The 17,215-nt window shown below is 34.2% G+C and overlaps 1 protein-coding gene across 1 annotated transcript in view; it reads right to left on the bottom strand.

Moving 5' to 3' along the window:
• uzip (beta-pore-forming protein unzipped) overlaps positions 1 to 17,215 on the bottom strand; it is a 103,272-nt gene that overhangs the window by 33,129 nt on the left and 52,928 nt on the right. Inside the window, exon 3 of the mRNA XM_089104896.1 lies at positions 6,008 to 6,170. Within this exon, the coding sequence (XP_088961022.1) occupies positions 6,008 to 6,170 (163 nt within the window). The remainder of the gene's footprint in view (positions 1 to 6,007; positions 6,171 to 17,215) is intronic.

Genomic DNA, 17,215 nt, shown 5'->3' with positions numbered 1-17,215 from the left:
ATATACGTATATGTTATCTAACCACAGAAATCACGAACATCATTAAAAACTGATAAGAGCATATATTGAAATTCGACACCCAATTCACAAGGGGAAATTTGGGAAATGGATGGTTTCCTCTCAGAACTGAATGAATCATATCGATTACAAATGAGAATTAATGAAATATTTTGCATTGGCTTTGGCAGCCGAACTGAAAGCTTCTTTTTTTCTAAAGCGACATATCAAAGTGCTTTACAAGGGTACGCTTAGCAAAAGACCACTCATGCTGGAGGTCCCCGGGACCTCTTGATGTCCAGCTCTAAGCCAGCTTAAGCTAAAAAACGGAATTTTGATACCAATAGATACATCAAAAGAATCAGATTTTAATTCTGATTTCAAATATTTAAGTTTCATCAAGTTTAATCTTACCCATCAAAAGTTACGCGCCTGAGAAAATTTGGCTGATTTTTGAAAAAAGAGGGAAAGACCCCCTAAAATTTATAGAACCTTAATGAAAATTACACCATCATATTCAGCGTATCAGAGAACCCTACCGTAGAGGTTTCAAGCTCCTATCTACAAAAATGTGGAATTTTCCATTTTTTGCCAGAAGAAAGATCACGGATGCGTGTTTATTTGTTTTTTTTTTGTTTTTTTTTCTTTCTTTCTTTCTTTTTCCCAGGGGTGATCGTATCGACCCAGTGGTCCTAGAATTTCGCGAGAGGGCTCATTCGAACGGAAAAATAAAATGTTCTAGTGCCCTTTTTAAGTGACCAAAAAAAAATGGAGGAAATCTAGGCCCCCTCCCACGCTCTTTTTTTCCTAAAGTCACCAGATCAAAATTTTGAGATAGCCATTTTGTTCAGCATGGTCGAAAGTATTATAAATATGTTTTTTAGGATGACTTAATCCCCGAAGTTCCCGGGGGGAGGGCTGAAAGTTATGAACTTTACCCAATGTTAACATATAGTTTTGGTTATTGGGAAGTATACAGACGTTTTCAGGGGAGATTTTTCCTGGTAGTGGGGGGGGGTCGGGGTTGTTAAGTGGGAGAATCTTTCCATGAAGGAAGTTTTCATGGGGGAAGGGACATTGCTATGAAGGGGACACCGGACTTCCCAGCATTATTAAGATGATATAATAATGCAGCAGTAAGGAGCGACCCAGCTCAATGGTAACTGAAACTCTAGAAATCGGTATTTTGATACAAATAGATACATCAAAAGAATCAAATTTTAATGCTGATTTCAAATATATAAGTTTCATCAAGTTTAATCCTACCAATCAAAAGTTACGGTCCTGAGAAAATTTGGCTGATTTTCGAAAAAAAGGGGAAAGGCCCCCTAAAGTTATAGAACCATAATGAAAATCACACCATCATATTCAGCGTATCAGAGAACCCTACTGTAGAGTTTTCAAGCTCCTATCTACAAAAATGTGGAATTTTGCATTTTTTGCCAGAAGAAAGATCACGGGTGCGTGTTTATTTTATTTTTATTTTTTTCCAGGGGTGATCGTATCGACCCAGTGGTCCTAAAATATCGTGGAAGGGCTCATTGGAATGGAAATTAAAAGTTCTAGTGCCCTTTTTAAGTGACCAAGGAAAATGGAGGGCAACTAGGCCCCCTCCCACGCTCATTTTTTTCCCAAAGTCATCTGATCAAAATTTGAGATAGCCATTTTGTTCAGCATGTTCGAAAATATTATAAGTATGTCTTTTAGGATGACTTAATCCCCTGAAGTTCCCGGGAGGACGCCTGAAAGTTATGAACTTTACCCAATGTTAACATATAGTATTGGTTATTGGGAAGTATACAGACGTTTTCAGGGGAGATTTTTCCTGGTAGTGGGGGGGGGGGGGGGTCGGGGGCTATGTGGGAGGAAATTTCCATGAAGGAAGTTTTAAGGGGGGAAGGGACATTGCTATGAAGGGGACGCCGGACTTCCCAGCATTATTTAAAAAAAGTTCAGAAATAAAATATAAAAAAACAAGTTTTTCAACTTCAACAGCAGCAACATCAAAACTTTAAACGAACAGAAAATATTACATATATGATTGGGTTCACCCCCTAGTCAATAACTCGCTCTTTAAGCCAAAGATTTTTTAGTACTTTCATAAGAGCTATTTATTCTAATTAACGGCCTTTGTGATTAAGCGGTCATTTTTAAAGAATTGGAATAAAATTCGAACTTTAGCTTAAAGAGCAAGGTATTGACTAGGGGACGAACCCCCTAATATACGTATTAAAAATATATCAAAATAGAAGTTCGTTATGTAAGTTAATTCGTAAGTTACGTATATTTATTACTAATAAAAACGTTCGTAAATAAAATTAAACAAGTTTCGAGAAAGCCATTTAACTAAATAAAAGTAAATTAATATGAAAATGTTGTTTTAATTATTCATGTACTGTGAGCCTAGATCAAAACCTGCATTTGTTCAAAAACGTTCAAAAATTAAATAAAAAAAAACAAGTTTTTTTTTAACTGAAAGTAAGGAGCGTCATTAAAACTTAAAACGAACAGAAATTATTCTGTATATGAAAGGGGCTGTCCCCTCCTCAACGCCTCGCTCTTTACCCTAAAGTTTTTTATTGTTTTAAAAAATTAAATTGTGAGACAGAGTCAAACTTTAGCGTAAAGAGCGAGGCTTTGAGGAGGGGACAGCCCTTTCATATACGGAATAATTTCTGTTCGTTTTAAGTTTTAATGTCGCTCCTTACTTTCAGTTAAAAAAGAACTTGTTTTTTTTTTTTTTAATATATATAAAAGACCACTCATACTGGAGGTCACCGGGATTTCTTGTTGTCCAGCTCTAAGCCAGCTTAAGCGCTTTGCATAGACTTAAGAAGATACATTCTTGGACCGTTATATATATATATATATATATATATATATATATATATATATATATATATATATATATATATATATATATATATATATATATATATATATATATATATATATATATATATATATATATATATATATATATATATATATATATATATATATATATATATATATATATATATATATATATATATATATATATATATATATATATATATATATATATATATATATATATATATATATATATATATATATATATATATATATATATATATATATGTGTGTGTGTGTGTGTATATATATATATATATATATATATATATATATATATATATATATATATATATATATATATATATATATATATATATATATATATATATATATATATATATATATATATATATATATATATATATATATATATATATATATATATATATATATATATATATATATATATATATATATATATATATATATATATATATATATATATATATATATATATATATATATATATATATAGATGTATACGTATATAATGAAAATTGGAACTTCGAATGTTACAGCGTTAAAAAAAACTACAGTATTGACATTTGACTGAACAATTCAGACCCTTTGAAATGGACTTACTAGGATTTCAGAATCTCATACCCCAAGGGGTAGGAAAAATGAAATTAGGTGATATAGAATTTATAAAAGGTCTATCATTGAAATCTCCAGGATCAAAAACTCTTAAACTGGTGCTTAAGATCTTCCTCTTGAATGTATCCTTTTCAGGCTTATTTGCAAATGGAAAATAAATAAAATGTTTTGTTAAAAAAATAAATATTTAAACAAAAAGCTGGTTTGTTAATGATAGATACGATTTAGGTTCCCTAAAGTAAAAGAACCTTAAAAAAAAAAAATCACACCATCAGATTCAACGCATCAGAGAACCGTGGAGTAGAGGTTTCAAGCTCCCATCTGCAAAAATGGAATTTTGTATTTTTTGCCAGAAGAAAGATCATGGTTCCGTGTCTATTATTATTATTTTTTATTTACCAAAGGCGATCGTATCGACCAAGTGGTCATAGAATATCAGGAGAGGACCCATTGTAATGAGAATTAAAAGTTGTAGTGCCCTTTTTTAGTGACAAAAAAGATTGGAGGGTAAGTAGGCACCCTCCCGCGCACCTTTTTCCCAAAACCGTTCGATCAAAATTTTAAAATAGTCATTTTGTTCAGCACAGTTGAAAGGCAAAATAACTATGCCATTGGAGATAACAAGCCCCCCCCCAAGCCCATGGGGAAAGGTCTTTAAGTTGTAAAATTTGCCCATTGTTTACGCATAGTATTTGTTACTAGTAAGTATGCATATTTTTTTCGGGTGAAGGGGGGGAGGGCAAATTTCCGGCTCGGAATGTTTTCTACGGGAGATGTGTCCGAGTCATCAGACCCTTTTAGTCCTTAGTTTTATAGATTATGAGCAAGCATTTGATTTAGCTTATAGACGAGCGTTAGGGAATGTTTGATCATTGTATGGTATGCCTATAGGCTACACTGGCAAGTACGCGGGGGGGGGCCTCCCCCCTCAAAAATCTCACGATTTTTTCACCATAATTGTCTGATACTTTTCACAGAATAAGGGATTTGAAGGATTTGCCCCTCCCCCAGAAACAAATTCCTGCGTACGTGCCTGCCTATACCAGATAAATATATTAAATTATATATTAATACATTAAATATAATATAAAATATACTATTAAATATTAAATATAAATATAGTATATATTAAATATATTAAAGTATTTAGTGCTATATACGAAAATGGCATCGCTGCGGTTGAGGTAGGAAACGAGGTTAATACCTGGTTTTGTATTAAATTAAATAAAAAAAAACTAATTTTTCATGGATCTTTTTCATGGATCATGGAGATTTTAGTGATAGACCTTTTATGGTTTCAAGCCTTAGCACTCCAAAAATGATACTAACATCTCATTTTGGTACCATCACACATTTTACGATGGTGTTGTCATGATGAAATTGTAAAAAGCGCGTAAATATGAGCATTAGCTTTCAAACGATCTTAAACAGCTCTCTCTGATGTTTTAGTGTCCTATCTGTGCTGAAGAAATAAAATATAAAAAGAAGACTTATAAGCGTTTCCGCTTCTTTTTTTTATTCCTATACATTTGTTTCTGCAAAAAAAAATTCTATTAAAATGAATACAAATAATAGCTATTATTCCTGAATCAGCCTGACTAGAATTTTTCTTACGAGACAACGTTTTTTTTTAACGCGTTTTAAAGCTTTTGGCTACTATGGGCCACAGTTTTCCCTGTAATACGTTGCAGCTATTGCTGTAGCCATGAGATGTATTTGGGCCCTGGACTTGACACGCTTTAGAAATTTTACAACAAAAAGGTAATTTCTGTTTGTTTTTAGAGAGGAATAAAAAAGGAAAAAGATACCCCAGAGCCATTGCTGGCGAAAATGGCGTCAAATCGACGTGTCAGTTCCTTCTTGTCTTTTGAGTGGGAGGATGAGGAATAGTTTTGCACAAATTGATAAAAAGAAACACACAAAAAAAACTCAGAGAAAAACTAACCAGTGAAAAAAAAAAACATTTCATCTTCGAGTTGTGTAATAAAACTCTCTCTCTCTCTCTCTCTCTCTCTCTCTCTCTCTCTCTCTCTCTCTCTCTCTCTCTCTCTCTCTCTCTCTCTCTCTCTCTCTCTCTCTCTCTTTTTTTTTTTTTTATTAACCTGTAAAAAGATAATTTTTTTTCGCATGTACTGAAACCAATGAAGCTGATGCAGAGCAATTTTGAGTTGTTTTTACAGATTCAGTCCGTGGATTACAGACTTACAGACTTAGCCCGTTGCTGATTGTTGATTGTTCAATCATCAGCAAACAGAAAGGAAAAGGAGGGTTTTCTCTTTATTCTAACCATTCTTATTTCTTTTAGACTCCAAATAAAATAAAAATAAAAGTTTTGGTCAATTAAGGTGTAATAAGTAAGTTTTCTTGTGATGACCTAGAAATTAGGATATATATATATATATATATATATATATATATATATATATATATATATATATATATATATATATATATATATATATATATATATATATATATAGTATGATATAGAAGAAAAATCAGAAAATTTAATATTTACCTCAAAGCTGGGATATGAAAAAACTTCCCCAAAGTACGCTATTTGACAAAGTCTTGCATGAGTGGATCCTATTATATTATGTCCTCCATGACGAGCGCGGCAGATGTAGCTGGAATTTACACCCCCAGCCTCACCGTTTACTGTGACCCCGTCTATCTCTGCACTGAAAAAATGATCCGGCTAATTTTCAAAAGAAATACACAATGGACGGAGTTTGATGGGGGAATTCATAATGAAAAATTTACTAGACCAGTCAGTCCATTAGCATAGCAGCAGATTTAGAAATTAAACCAAAAGTGATCTGTTAAATTCAAACTCACTTTTGAGTATCAGTATACACAATCGATGAGTTTAAGGGGGGATTTATAATTAATGAAAGTAGCAGCAATTCTTTCTTGTTTTTAAAAACTGAGAATACGAAAAAATACATTTACTTTTATAGAAAAAAAATATTTATTTTCAAAATATAGGATTAGAAAAAAACAAATCCCCCTCAATTGACACCACTAAAAAATGATATACTGGACAAGTTCACCCATATTGCAGAAGGCTTCAGAAAACAAGCTAGAAAGTTCTAGCGATATACTAATATTCAAAAAGAAATAAACAAAGGGGGAGTTTATAAAGGCATTGATTATGAAAGATACACTGGACGAACATAACGGCATGGCAGCAAGTTTTGTATGAAAGTAAGTTAGTATGTCTGTGGGGTTTTATTTTTAATTTTTGCTTTTGCTGTTTTGTTTTTGCCATGGTCCGAAGAGGTCTTTAAAGCATTAAATATCTATCTATCTATGTCTTGATGGTTACTTATCTCTCCACTTCTTTATTTATAATTGAAACTTTCTCATCCAAATTTAAATCATACAGCATCAGCCCCAACTAATCATGGTTGAGGCAATTAGACGCAACCGTGTAAAGAACTAACTTTAGCCGATAGTAAACGAAAAATTACAAACGCGTAAAATATCCAACGAGGAAAAATCGCAAATTGAAGCTGATTGGTTAATGATCAAGGCCATATCCAGAAAGAGGGTTATGGTGTTTGACCCCCCCCCCCCCCAAAAAAAAAAATTGTCAGACTCGTAATACATAACAAAAATGTATATAAACTAACTTGTGATGTGTTTTCTATACCCCCTCCTACAAATGATAACTTTTATTCTGGCTAATCTTCAAGGAGGCACACTTGTGCCTCTATAAAGAGGCGACCCACCACAATGTTAAGCGATTTCAGGTCCTAGAGGTCGCAGAGAGACGGCGGTAATCGCATTTTGTAGCCCAAGCTCAAACTAAGAAACTTGCAAAATTTAATCCTCCTCCGACTTTATCTTCATGGGTTAAACTGGGCCGGAATTTTCGACCCTCCCACCATAGCCCCCCTTTAAAGTTGTTCGATTGGGCTTAAATTTAGAAGTTAAGCTTTCCTAGGGCCCGGGAACCTATCCTCGAAATTTCAGCTCAATCAGATCACTCCTTCCCTGTTTTCAAAAAAACAAATATAGCCACTTAAAATTCATTTCTTTTTTTTTTCTTAGCCACGCCTACAGGCCACAGTTGGCAACGAATCCGGTTGAATGAGGACTCATTTGAAGCAGAATTCGACCTGTTAGGGCCTTTTGATATTTTCAGACCGAAAAAATTATCCCCCGAATTTACATTTACGAAAAACCTTCTTTTCCTATATTAGCCCATGTTAATTTTTCCGACCACAACCCCCCTTTAACGTTGTCTGATCGGGCTGAAATTTGGAGGATAATCTTTCCTGGGGCCTGGGAGCTTATCCTCGAAATTTCAGCTCAATCTGATCACTCCTTCCCTGTTTTTCAAAAACCAAATACCAAGTTTTTTGGGAATTTGCTTGCGTCGAAAATAGCTTCCATATACTAAACAACAATTACTGTTGTGTCTGTATAGTCTAGCGGTTAGATTCCAGACTTTCAGGCGGAAAAATCGGGTTCGATTCACCATCAGAGTAATGTTTTTAATACTGAATTCAAACTTTAAAAAGAAACCCAGTTTCTTTTTTAAATTATTTGAAAAAAAATTACGTTTTCTAAAGAGTTAAAGAGGCTGAGTTACAAGGAGCAATAATAAGTAATAAACTGTACAAAAACGTGCAGAAATTATTTGAAAAAAACTATGTTTTCTAAAGAGTTAAAGAGGCTGAGTTACAAGGTCGAACCTTAAAACGTACAGGGATTAGGAGGCACAGTTGGGCGGCTGCCGCCCCCCAAACCCCCGCTTTCGCAGCCTTTAAATAAAAAAAAGTTTTTTAAACTGAAAGTAAGGAGCGACATTAAATCTTAAAACGAACAGAAATTATTCCGTATATGAAAGAGGCTGTGCCCTCCTCAACGCCTCGCTCTTTACGCTAAAGTTTGACTTTCTCACAACTCTTTTTTTAAACAATAAAAACTTTAGCGTAAAGAGCGAAGGGTTGAGGAGGGCACAGCCCCTTTCATATACGGAATAGTTTCTGTTCGTGTTAAGATTTAATGTCGCTCCTTACTTTCAGTGTAAAAAAGCTTTTTTTTTTTTTATTTAAAGGCTGCGAAAGCGGGGGGTTTGAGGGGCGGCAGCCCCCCAACTGTGCCTCCTAATCCCTGTACGTTTTAAGGTTCGACCTTGTACTCAGCCTCTTTAACTCTTTAGAAAACGTAGTTTTTTTCAATATCATGAAGGATCGAAATAAAAAGGCACCATTTGTATCGCCTTAGCCCAAACCATTCATATACAAGAATTTCAGTCCCGAGTTTTCAGCAATAAGGAAAATAAACTTTTTTTGCAAAAGAAGCACTTATGTTTCAATTCGTTTTGTTTTTCGTTGCCGCTAGTTTATAGAGACGTTTAAGGACTTACTTGAAAGCTAATTTACATCTTAGTCCTTTTTGTAAATTTTAATTTTAATAGTAACAAACAGTAATAACAATAGTAACAAGTAAACAACAATAGAATTTTCTAGCTTAGAGCTACAAAAACGAAATAGCTGGTTCAGCTGTTATAACCACATTAATGATATATTTGCTCAAAGAGCGTGACAAAAGAGAATTTTGATAGTTACTAAAAATCTGGTAAACACACGAGAAGAGAAGTTTCATTAATGCTGATGAAATAAAACAAAATGAAAATATACTAGTGTATGAACATAATTGGGCTATATATTTGCATATTAAGGAGGGGGAGGGTAAAGCATGTATATATTAAATACGTAACCTAACCTAACCTAGGTACCTTTTTTCGCCCCTTCAACCCCAAAAAGCTAAAGTTTAAATCTGTGTCACGGAGTGAGCAATACCTCACAAGGCAGCGAAAACCTGCTTTTCATATAGCATCTTTGATATTCCGATGCTGTCTTTATCGCGTGTTTACCGGATTCTTAATAAATACCGGATTTTTCTACGCATAGCACATTTATATAAAGCACACTTTAGTTCTTTAAAATATTCTTTTAAAAATACTAATATACTCCTCCGCACAAAGGCCACACCTCGGTACACCTTTATTGATTGATTTTTATTTCCTGGGGAGGTGTTCGCAAGAGCATATTCGAAAATGAATTTTGAAATTTTCCAGTCTCTTCAGAGTTCCACTCTAACTTCCTGCCATATATTCCTAGATATTTGCTAGTAATTTGATTACATCACTTGAGATACTTCTCAGGGATCTGAACAAATCTCTAGGGTTTTGATCAACCACTAATGTTATCATATCACCGTGAAATTATGAGACAAAGTTACAACTTTTAAAATACAAATTTTTCTAAGCAAGTCAAATTCGAACAATACCTTTTTATTTTTAAGAGGGTGTCCTTCTGTACGGTTTGGGGACCCCTCCACCATAGCCTTGAATACAAGTATGAATACGAAAGTGTATGTTTTATCTCCGTGGATAAATCGCACGCGAAATTTTATAGATACACGTATAATTTTGCTCCGATTGAAATTCATGAAGATCAACAGCTGGACAGACTGAAGAATCACGCTACCGCTTTTAATCCCCCTCTTTTCAATATGAATAACTACCATCAGACAATACTGCCCTAAATACGAGTACCGTGCTTAATAGTAAGCTATTTGTGGTGACAGAACACACTTTAGCAACCTATAAATTTGCCATATAGTACATAAATGAACAAAAAGTGTAGATACTGAGGAATTTATATAGTTTAGATGATAGCACACGCCATCTATGAAGAAATGCTAATAAAAAGAATAAAAGCAAATATTCCTTTTTAGAGACCGCTAGTAAACAGAATGATTGGCATGTACATCAACCTTCTTATTTTTCAAGCGATCAAATGACAAGGGCGGATCCAGGACCTTTTTAGGGGGGGGCAAAATAGGTTGAGCTGATAAACTTGCGTTAAGAGCAAGTTGAATAAACGCAAACTTGCGTTAATTAAGTAAATTACACTAATTTAGACTATGTCAGGGGGGGGGTGCGCCCCCTCACCCCCTCCCTGGAACCGCCATTGTCAAATGAGGAATCTTTGAAAGGGAAAGATGCAAGTAATTTAAAGGCTCGATCATTTTGATTACTTCTTGAATCTTGATAGAGTTTTTCCTCTGTGCCTATAATAAGTTTTTTTTTTAAACCTGCCCATCTCTCTTTGACTCTTTCCATATCACTAATTGCAGCCCAGCTCCTATCTTTAACTAGGACGAATTCAGATTGACTATTCCCTCTCGATTTATTAACATCCCAGTACAATATTTTCCTATTATGCAGTCTGGCTGCATCTTCCAGATCTTCATTAATTTTATCCATGGCCTCCACTTAACGCCTCTTTAATATAAATTTTAATCCTTTCTTCACTTTATTTACACTCCTCTTAAATTCCAAATGATCTATCCCCCAAATAATTCTTGTATAGGACCCTTCTCCTCTCTATTAACGATGAAGCATTTTCACAAATATTCCTGGATGCGTTTCTAACTTTCTTGCCTAAGACACCATCAGCGACTTTAAAAACTATTTTCCTAAAATTATCCCACCCATCTTATATATTATGGTACTTGTATGGAATCTAGTAAACACGTGAAATGTAAATTTTGGTTAATGCTAATGAAATGATAACAAAATAGGACGAGAACAAAATAGTTTAGAAACAGATTTGGGCTATAGGCCTATATTTACACATTAGGGGGGGGGGGTAAAGCATAGCATATATTAAATACGTAACCTAACTTAACCTAGGTACCTTTTATTGCCCCTTCAACGCCAAAAAACTAAAGATTAAATAGTTTCCACGAAGTGAACAACAACACTACCGGAAACCCGGTTTTGAATAGCATCTTTGACATTCTATATGCGTTTCTCTTCGCGTGTTTACTAGAGTCCATACAAGTACCTATATTGCTAAATTTTAATCTCTCCAACTCAGTATTCAATTGTTCCTGGATAGTTTATCTCACAATCGGATCCTGGTGTCTACTAATGTAATAACTTCCTGGAAGGGTACCCTTTCCTAAATTTCAGCTTTAAATTAACCCTAGACACTACTAAACGGTGTTCTTTACTTTTAGCACCAATAACTGAGCTCCTATATACCCTAGTATCTTGTATTGATCCTGCCAGTCTTCGGTTTACAACAACATAATCAATAAGGTTAATTGTTTTACAATCATGTGAATATCTTGTTAACTTATGAGCAACTATATGACCAAATGCTGCATTGGTTATAACTACATTGTTATGCATGCAAAATTGAAGCAGTCTGTAACCCTTACTGTTTTCTTTTCCTACACCAAATTTACCTAGGCTAGGATATCATCTATTCCTATTCCTACTGACCTGAGCATTAAAATCCATTAAAGTAAAAATAACATATTCCTGGGCTGAATTAACTGGGATCCATATGATCCCTGGGATCCTGTTTAATTGTCCCAGTAGCTGTAAGTAAAATGGAGATAGGAGTAACTGCTATCTCCATCAATCGGTTCGACAGGGGCATATACTACTATGACTAATATCATGTACGTTTTAGTCATAAAATGAGCGATTAGTATTCTATTAGAAATACCTTCCCAGCCTAAACAAGACTTGGCAGCTTCCTTATTCATCATGAGCCCTACTCCCTACCTATGCACCCCACCCTTCCTGCCTGAGTAAATAAATTCTATATCATCTGATTTCATCTCACCTAATTTCATTCATTACTAAATTCAAAACAAGGTAAACCAAGAAAACTAAAAATGACTGAACAACTTTGAAGTTCAAATGTATTTCTGGGCCTAATTCCATTGATATTCACAAAATCGGTAAAAATTGATATTTTCAACATTTTTCTATTTTTAACAAGGCGCAACGCTTCCATTTTCCTAGTGAAAGTTGTTTATGGAGCCTCTCTTTTAAGAGGACTCTTTGTAAAACTTACCCCTCCCCGCCCCCCCCTTGTTCGGGATTGTAGGAAAGCCACAGTTTTTTTTGAAATTCTGATAAGATGTCTTGAGGGGCAGTGACGGGACCTATAGACACAATTTGGCGGTTAGCGGTCCTTAGATCGTGTTCCGCCCTTAAAAAGACGCTACAATTTTAATGTGTCATCAAATGAGTTCTCTCCTTACTTCTCAGAACCATTCAGTAAATTTGATGAGGCTGAGAAAATAATTGCATGAGTCATCTTGCCCTTTACCTAAAAGCCAACACTATTACTTTGAGAATATTTTGAGTTAGATGCTTTTTTATTTGAAAAACTAGTTCCTTTTCTCTACTTTTCCCTAAGTCTATAAATTGCATAATGTCAATCATTTAGTTTCCTTTGAGGGGCAAACATCTGGATCGAATCCAAAACTTTTTTTCAATCTATACATGATAAGAACGATTTTGATCAATAAACGAAACATTAGAAAATATCTCTAACCGTATAAAAACTCACTAAGCCTATATGCAGGATTATATTTGATCCAGGAGGGGGGTATGTTTAGGTTAGGGGTATGCAATTTTCTCTCAGCCCCGGCAAACTTCAAGAAAAAGTATTGGAGAGAACTTGCAAAATCGCAAACCTTTCGAGAAGTCAGGGGAAGTCTTAACAACAACAAAAAAACATTACCCCCCCCCCCAAAAAAAAAAAAATTACCAAAATGACATGATAAAAAACGAAAAAAACTGAATGGTTACATTGAGGTTACCTGATTGCTTAATAATAAAGTTTATTTTATTAAATAGAAGATTAAAACTTTAAATATTAGATAAACATAGATGCATAGGCTATATATTAGATAAAAAATTACTTTAAAAAATTTAAGATTAAGTTTACTAGAGATTTTGAAAAATAATTACAGCATGGGGAAACATAGCGACCCAATTCAAATTGAAATTCAGACACTTTATTGACCTCCAAAGTTAGAGAGTATAAAGAAAAAAATAAGATCAACAAATTGGGCATATACAAAAAAAAACAAAATTACAAATATAAATACCGGCCAAAATACACAAGCCTAAATAATCCTTATAAAAATTATCCTGTTTCTTCAATGACATCATGAAAATTAACACAGAGAATCAAAAAAAATTGTTGAGAAAATTCAAAAAAAAATTTATCTAAAATGCAGAATTACACATTTTTGTACATAGGAGCTGGAAACTCCTGGAGTGAGGTTCTCTGACAGGCTGAATCTGATAATGTGTTTTTAATTAGGCTTATAGCTTTTTGTGGATAATGTTAAACTTAATTAATTGTATATATTCATAATCAGCATAAGAAGCCGATTTTTTGAAATATTAATTGCTATCAAAATTCCTTTTTTAGAGTTTCGGTTACTACTGGGCCGAGTGAATCTTTACAGTTCGTCACCACGAACTATTTGATTGTAATGCGTTCCCTTTCTGTTATGAAAGCAACAAAGAAAAATAAACCAGTAATGTGGTGTCAGTAGAGTCGATTGGCGTGGGAACAGAGGGGTCGTTCCCCCAGGATATATTTCTGTCCCCCGTCCCTTATGAAAAGAAGCTTTTCTTCATTAAAATGAGAACCAGAACACATTTACCTCCCCCCAACCCTTATATATGTATAGGGCCCTTAGCCCTCAACCCTAAATTTCCCTGAATTGACGTCATCATGCTAGGTCCTGATTTTAAAACCATAGCCCCGGAAATGCGTGAATCTGTTGATTTAAGGGAAAAAATACAAGAATTGTCAGTGACAAATGTCAGTGACTTTAAAATTCTTTTTACATATCCTACAGCCTTCTCATATTTTTTAATAGCAAAACCTACACATTCAAGCAGCCATTAAACCACAGTCTATACCTAAAAGTGGAACAATTATGCGAGACCAATTTAAATATTTCACGCTACATTATTTTGTCTATTTTATAGTTTTATTATGTATGAGAGTAATGCTGTATTCACATATGGTACAAATTATGCGTACCAGACTAGTAAGTGTGAAAACACATTTATCAGAATAATAAATCTTAGTTTAAAGAAAAATGACGCAGCAACTCAAGGCAAACTGAAACAAGGATTTTTTTTTAATTAGGCACCTGTGTAGTAGAGAGGGGGGATGAATTTAGCCCCCTTATTGTTAACTTCTTCTATTCATTATTACATTGTGTACTAACTTTTCATAGATTAATTTTGTTTGATTTAATTTAAAAGTAAAGAAAAATTCAATTAAATAAAAAATGTAAAACAAAGTTGAAAATTAAAAAATTATTTTAAACAAAATTAAATTAGTTAAGAATTGATATTAATAGCATAATTATGAATTTTTTTTTTTTTTTTAATTTGTGTTATATAAGTTAATTAACGTAGTTTGATCTAAATTAATACATTAGCTACGAAAGGAGTCTGAATCGACATACAGCAGACCATCAATTTAAAATAGTTTTTAAGAATTACCCAAAAATCAATTAAATAATACGGGCAGCCTCAAGGACATCTGGAGAAATATTAACAAGAGGAGGGGAGTACTGGAGGGGAGAGGAGGAGATGAGGGGTAAAAATCCAAAAGCAAGTCAGGTTTTAGATGAGTTTTCTTTTTTGCTCGAAAGATTCGTATGGACGTTAGTGTAAATTGCACGGTTCTAGACGTTTACCCCCCCCCCCCAAAAAAAATTCCCCACCACGAAAAATACCCCCTCGAGTAAAATACCCCCTAGAAAATATCCCCCTCCCGTGGAAAATCCCCCCCCCCACGGAAAATAAGACTTTCCAAATTTGATTATTTTATTTGAGTTTTTTTCCGTAGGGAGAAGGAATTTTGGTACTTGTATATTATACGCCACTCACTCAAGTTTATGCTGTGTAAAACTCGAGAACAAACCCATTTCTCCAGTAGTTCCTTTCAGCTTAGCGCGAGACAAGACAACGTCAAGTGACAGAATCGATGGGAAATATATAATTTGGGCTGTATATTTGCACATAAGGGGAGGGGTAAAGTATTTGGACAGTTTGAAGTCAGAAAACAATTCTTACTTAATAATAAGGAGAACAGCTGTACCTAACACATTTTGCATGCAGACCCACTATCTTCATCCTCCCCCCCCCGTAATGTATAAATATTTGCTTCTAAAAAATGTCTTTCTAAAGTAACGAAGAAACTAATGAAGAAACCGGTTTGTTCTTGAGTGGTACACATCGTAAATTCGAGCGAGTCGCGTATAATACACAAGTATTGGAATTTTTCATGGAGAGAGAGCCAGATTTCCCGGTGTTATTTAAAAAACAATCAGAAATTAAATTTTAAAAAAAACAAGTTTTTTCAACTGAAAGTAAGGAGCACCGTTAAAGCTTAAAACAAAGAAAAATTATTACTACATGAAAGGGGTTGCCTCTTCCATAACACCTTGCTCTTAACGCTAAAGTTTTGACTTTTGTCCTAATTATTTAAAAACGACTCCTGAAACACAATGGCCGTTTTTATCCGCGTATTTTCCGGGGGGGGGGGGTTAAACGCCAGCCACCAAATTGCGCGGAGATAAGTTACTCTACCTCCGAAGGGGGTAGTTCCCCTCTATCCACCACTGAAGGGCTAAATATGGAACTGACAAATGTCAAACCGTCTTTGAATGTTACTAATTTTACCCTTTTCTCAATCTTGGTCTTCTAGGAGAAGAGGCCGAATCTGCCTCCGCTCCTCCATAGCCACACAGGAGTAGCTTACAAACAAAGAATTGATAGAGGCCTGCTTTTTCTTCTAGCCCTATTGTGTCTCATTACTTTTTATGCTAATTTTAATTCTTAATACCTTCATCTGCAGTTGTTAGCTAGATCATAAAAATTCAGAATCGATCATCCTAACTCGACAGCGAAGAAGAACATTTAGTTGATTAGTATAAGTATTAGAGACAGCGATGATGAATCCGATGGTACTTCCGCATTAAATGGTACACGTTCGAGAAGTGAAGTTAGGTTAATCATAATGAAATATACCAAAATATGATGGAAAATATGATAGTTTAGTAACAAAATTAAGGAAACTGCAAAAAAGAATTATGGAGGGGGGCCGCCCAAACCGCATTATATTAAATACGTAACCTAACCTGACCAAAATACCAACTAAATATTAATTAAAATATAGCTACAATGTAGTTTTCCACCGAGCCGAAGCTAATTGTCTGGTATAAAGACCGTGAAAACCGGTTATTGTCTGATCTTTGCGAAACAAATTTTCGAGTGTGTACCTTATAATACGGAAGTACGGATCTGATTTTTAAATATGTGGAAGCTTACACAAGTTTTTTATAAAAGCTAAAATTTTGGGATTGAATTTTTAACGCCAGAGTTTCTATATGCAGATTTTCAATTTTTGGCATTAAGATGTAGAGGGAGGGGGGGGGGCAAAAATGTGAAAAAATCAGCAAAGATGAACAAAAACATAGCTTAAGAAGGTATATCTTTCCTTTAAAAATGTAGTTGTCTCAGGGAATCAACATATTGTCAAAGTTCAAATTTGATTGGAGGAAAAGCATTGTCAAATTTAACTAATTAGTTCCGCTTAATGTTTTTAACAAGTAAAGATAGTGACACTGACGAAATTGTGCTAATGCCCTAGTAATTCGATAGTACTAAAACAATCTGAGGAGAAATATTAGAAAAAAAAATGTGTGAATAGACCAAAAGAGGCGGTAGCGGGGATAAAAAAAATGTCTTTCTCTTAAACTTTAAATTTATACAAACAATTAAGTCAAGAAATAGATGCCATTTCCAGAGCAGAAAAGGATAGGAATACTGAAAAGTACAGTGTTGAAACTGGCATCG

The sequence above is a fragment of the Artemia sp. Qi Xiang Cuo genome, chromosome 19 (assembly GCF_049724085.1).
Source record: "Artemia sp. Qi Xiang Cuo chromosome 19, ASM4972408v1, whole genome shotgun sequence".
Taxonomy (NCBI): domain Eukaryota; kingdom Metazoa; phylum Arthropoda; class Branchiopoda; order Anostraca; family Artemiidae; genus Artemia; species Artemia sp. Qi Xiang Cuo.
The sequence above is the reverse complement of the archived record's forward strand: the minus strand, read 5'-3'. Positions and strand labels throughout refer to the sequence as shown.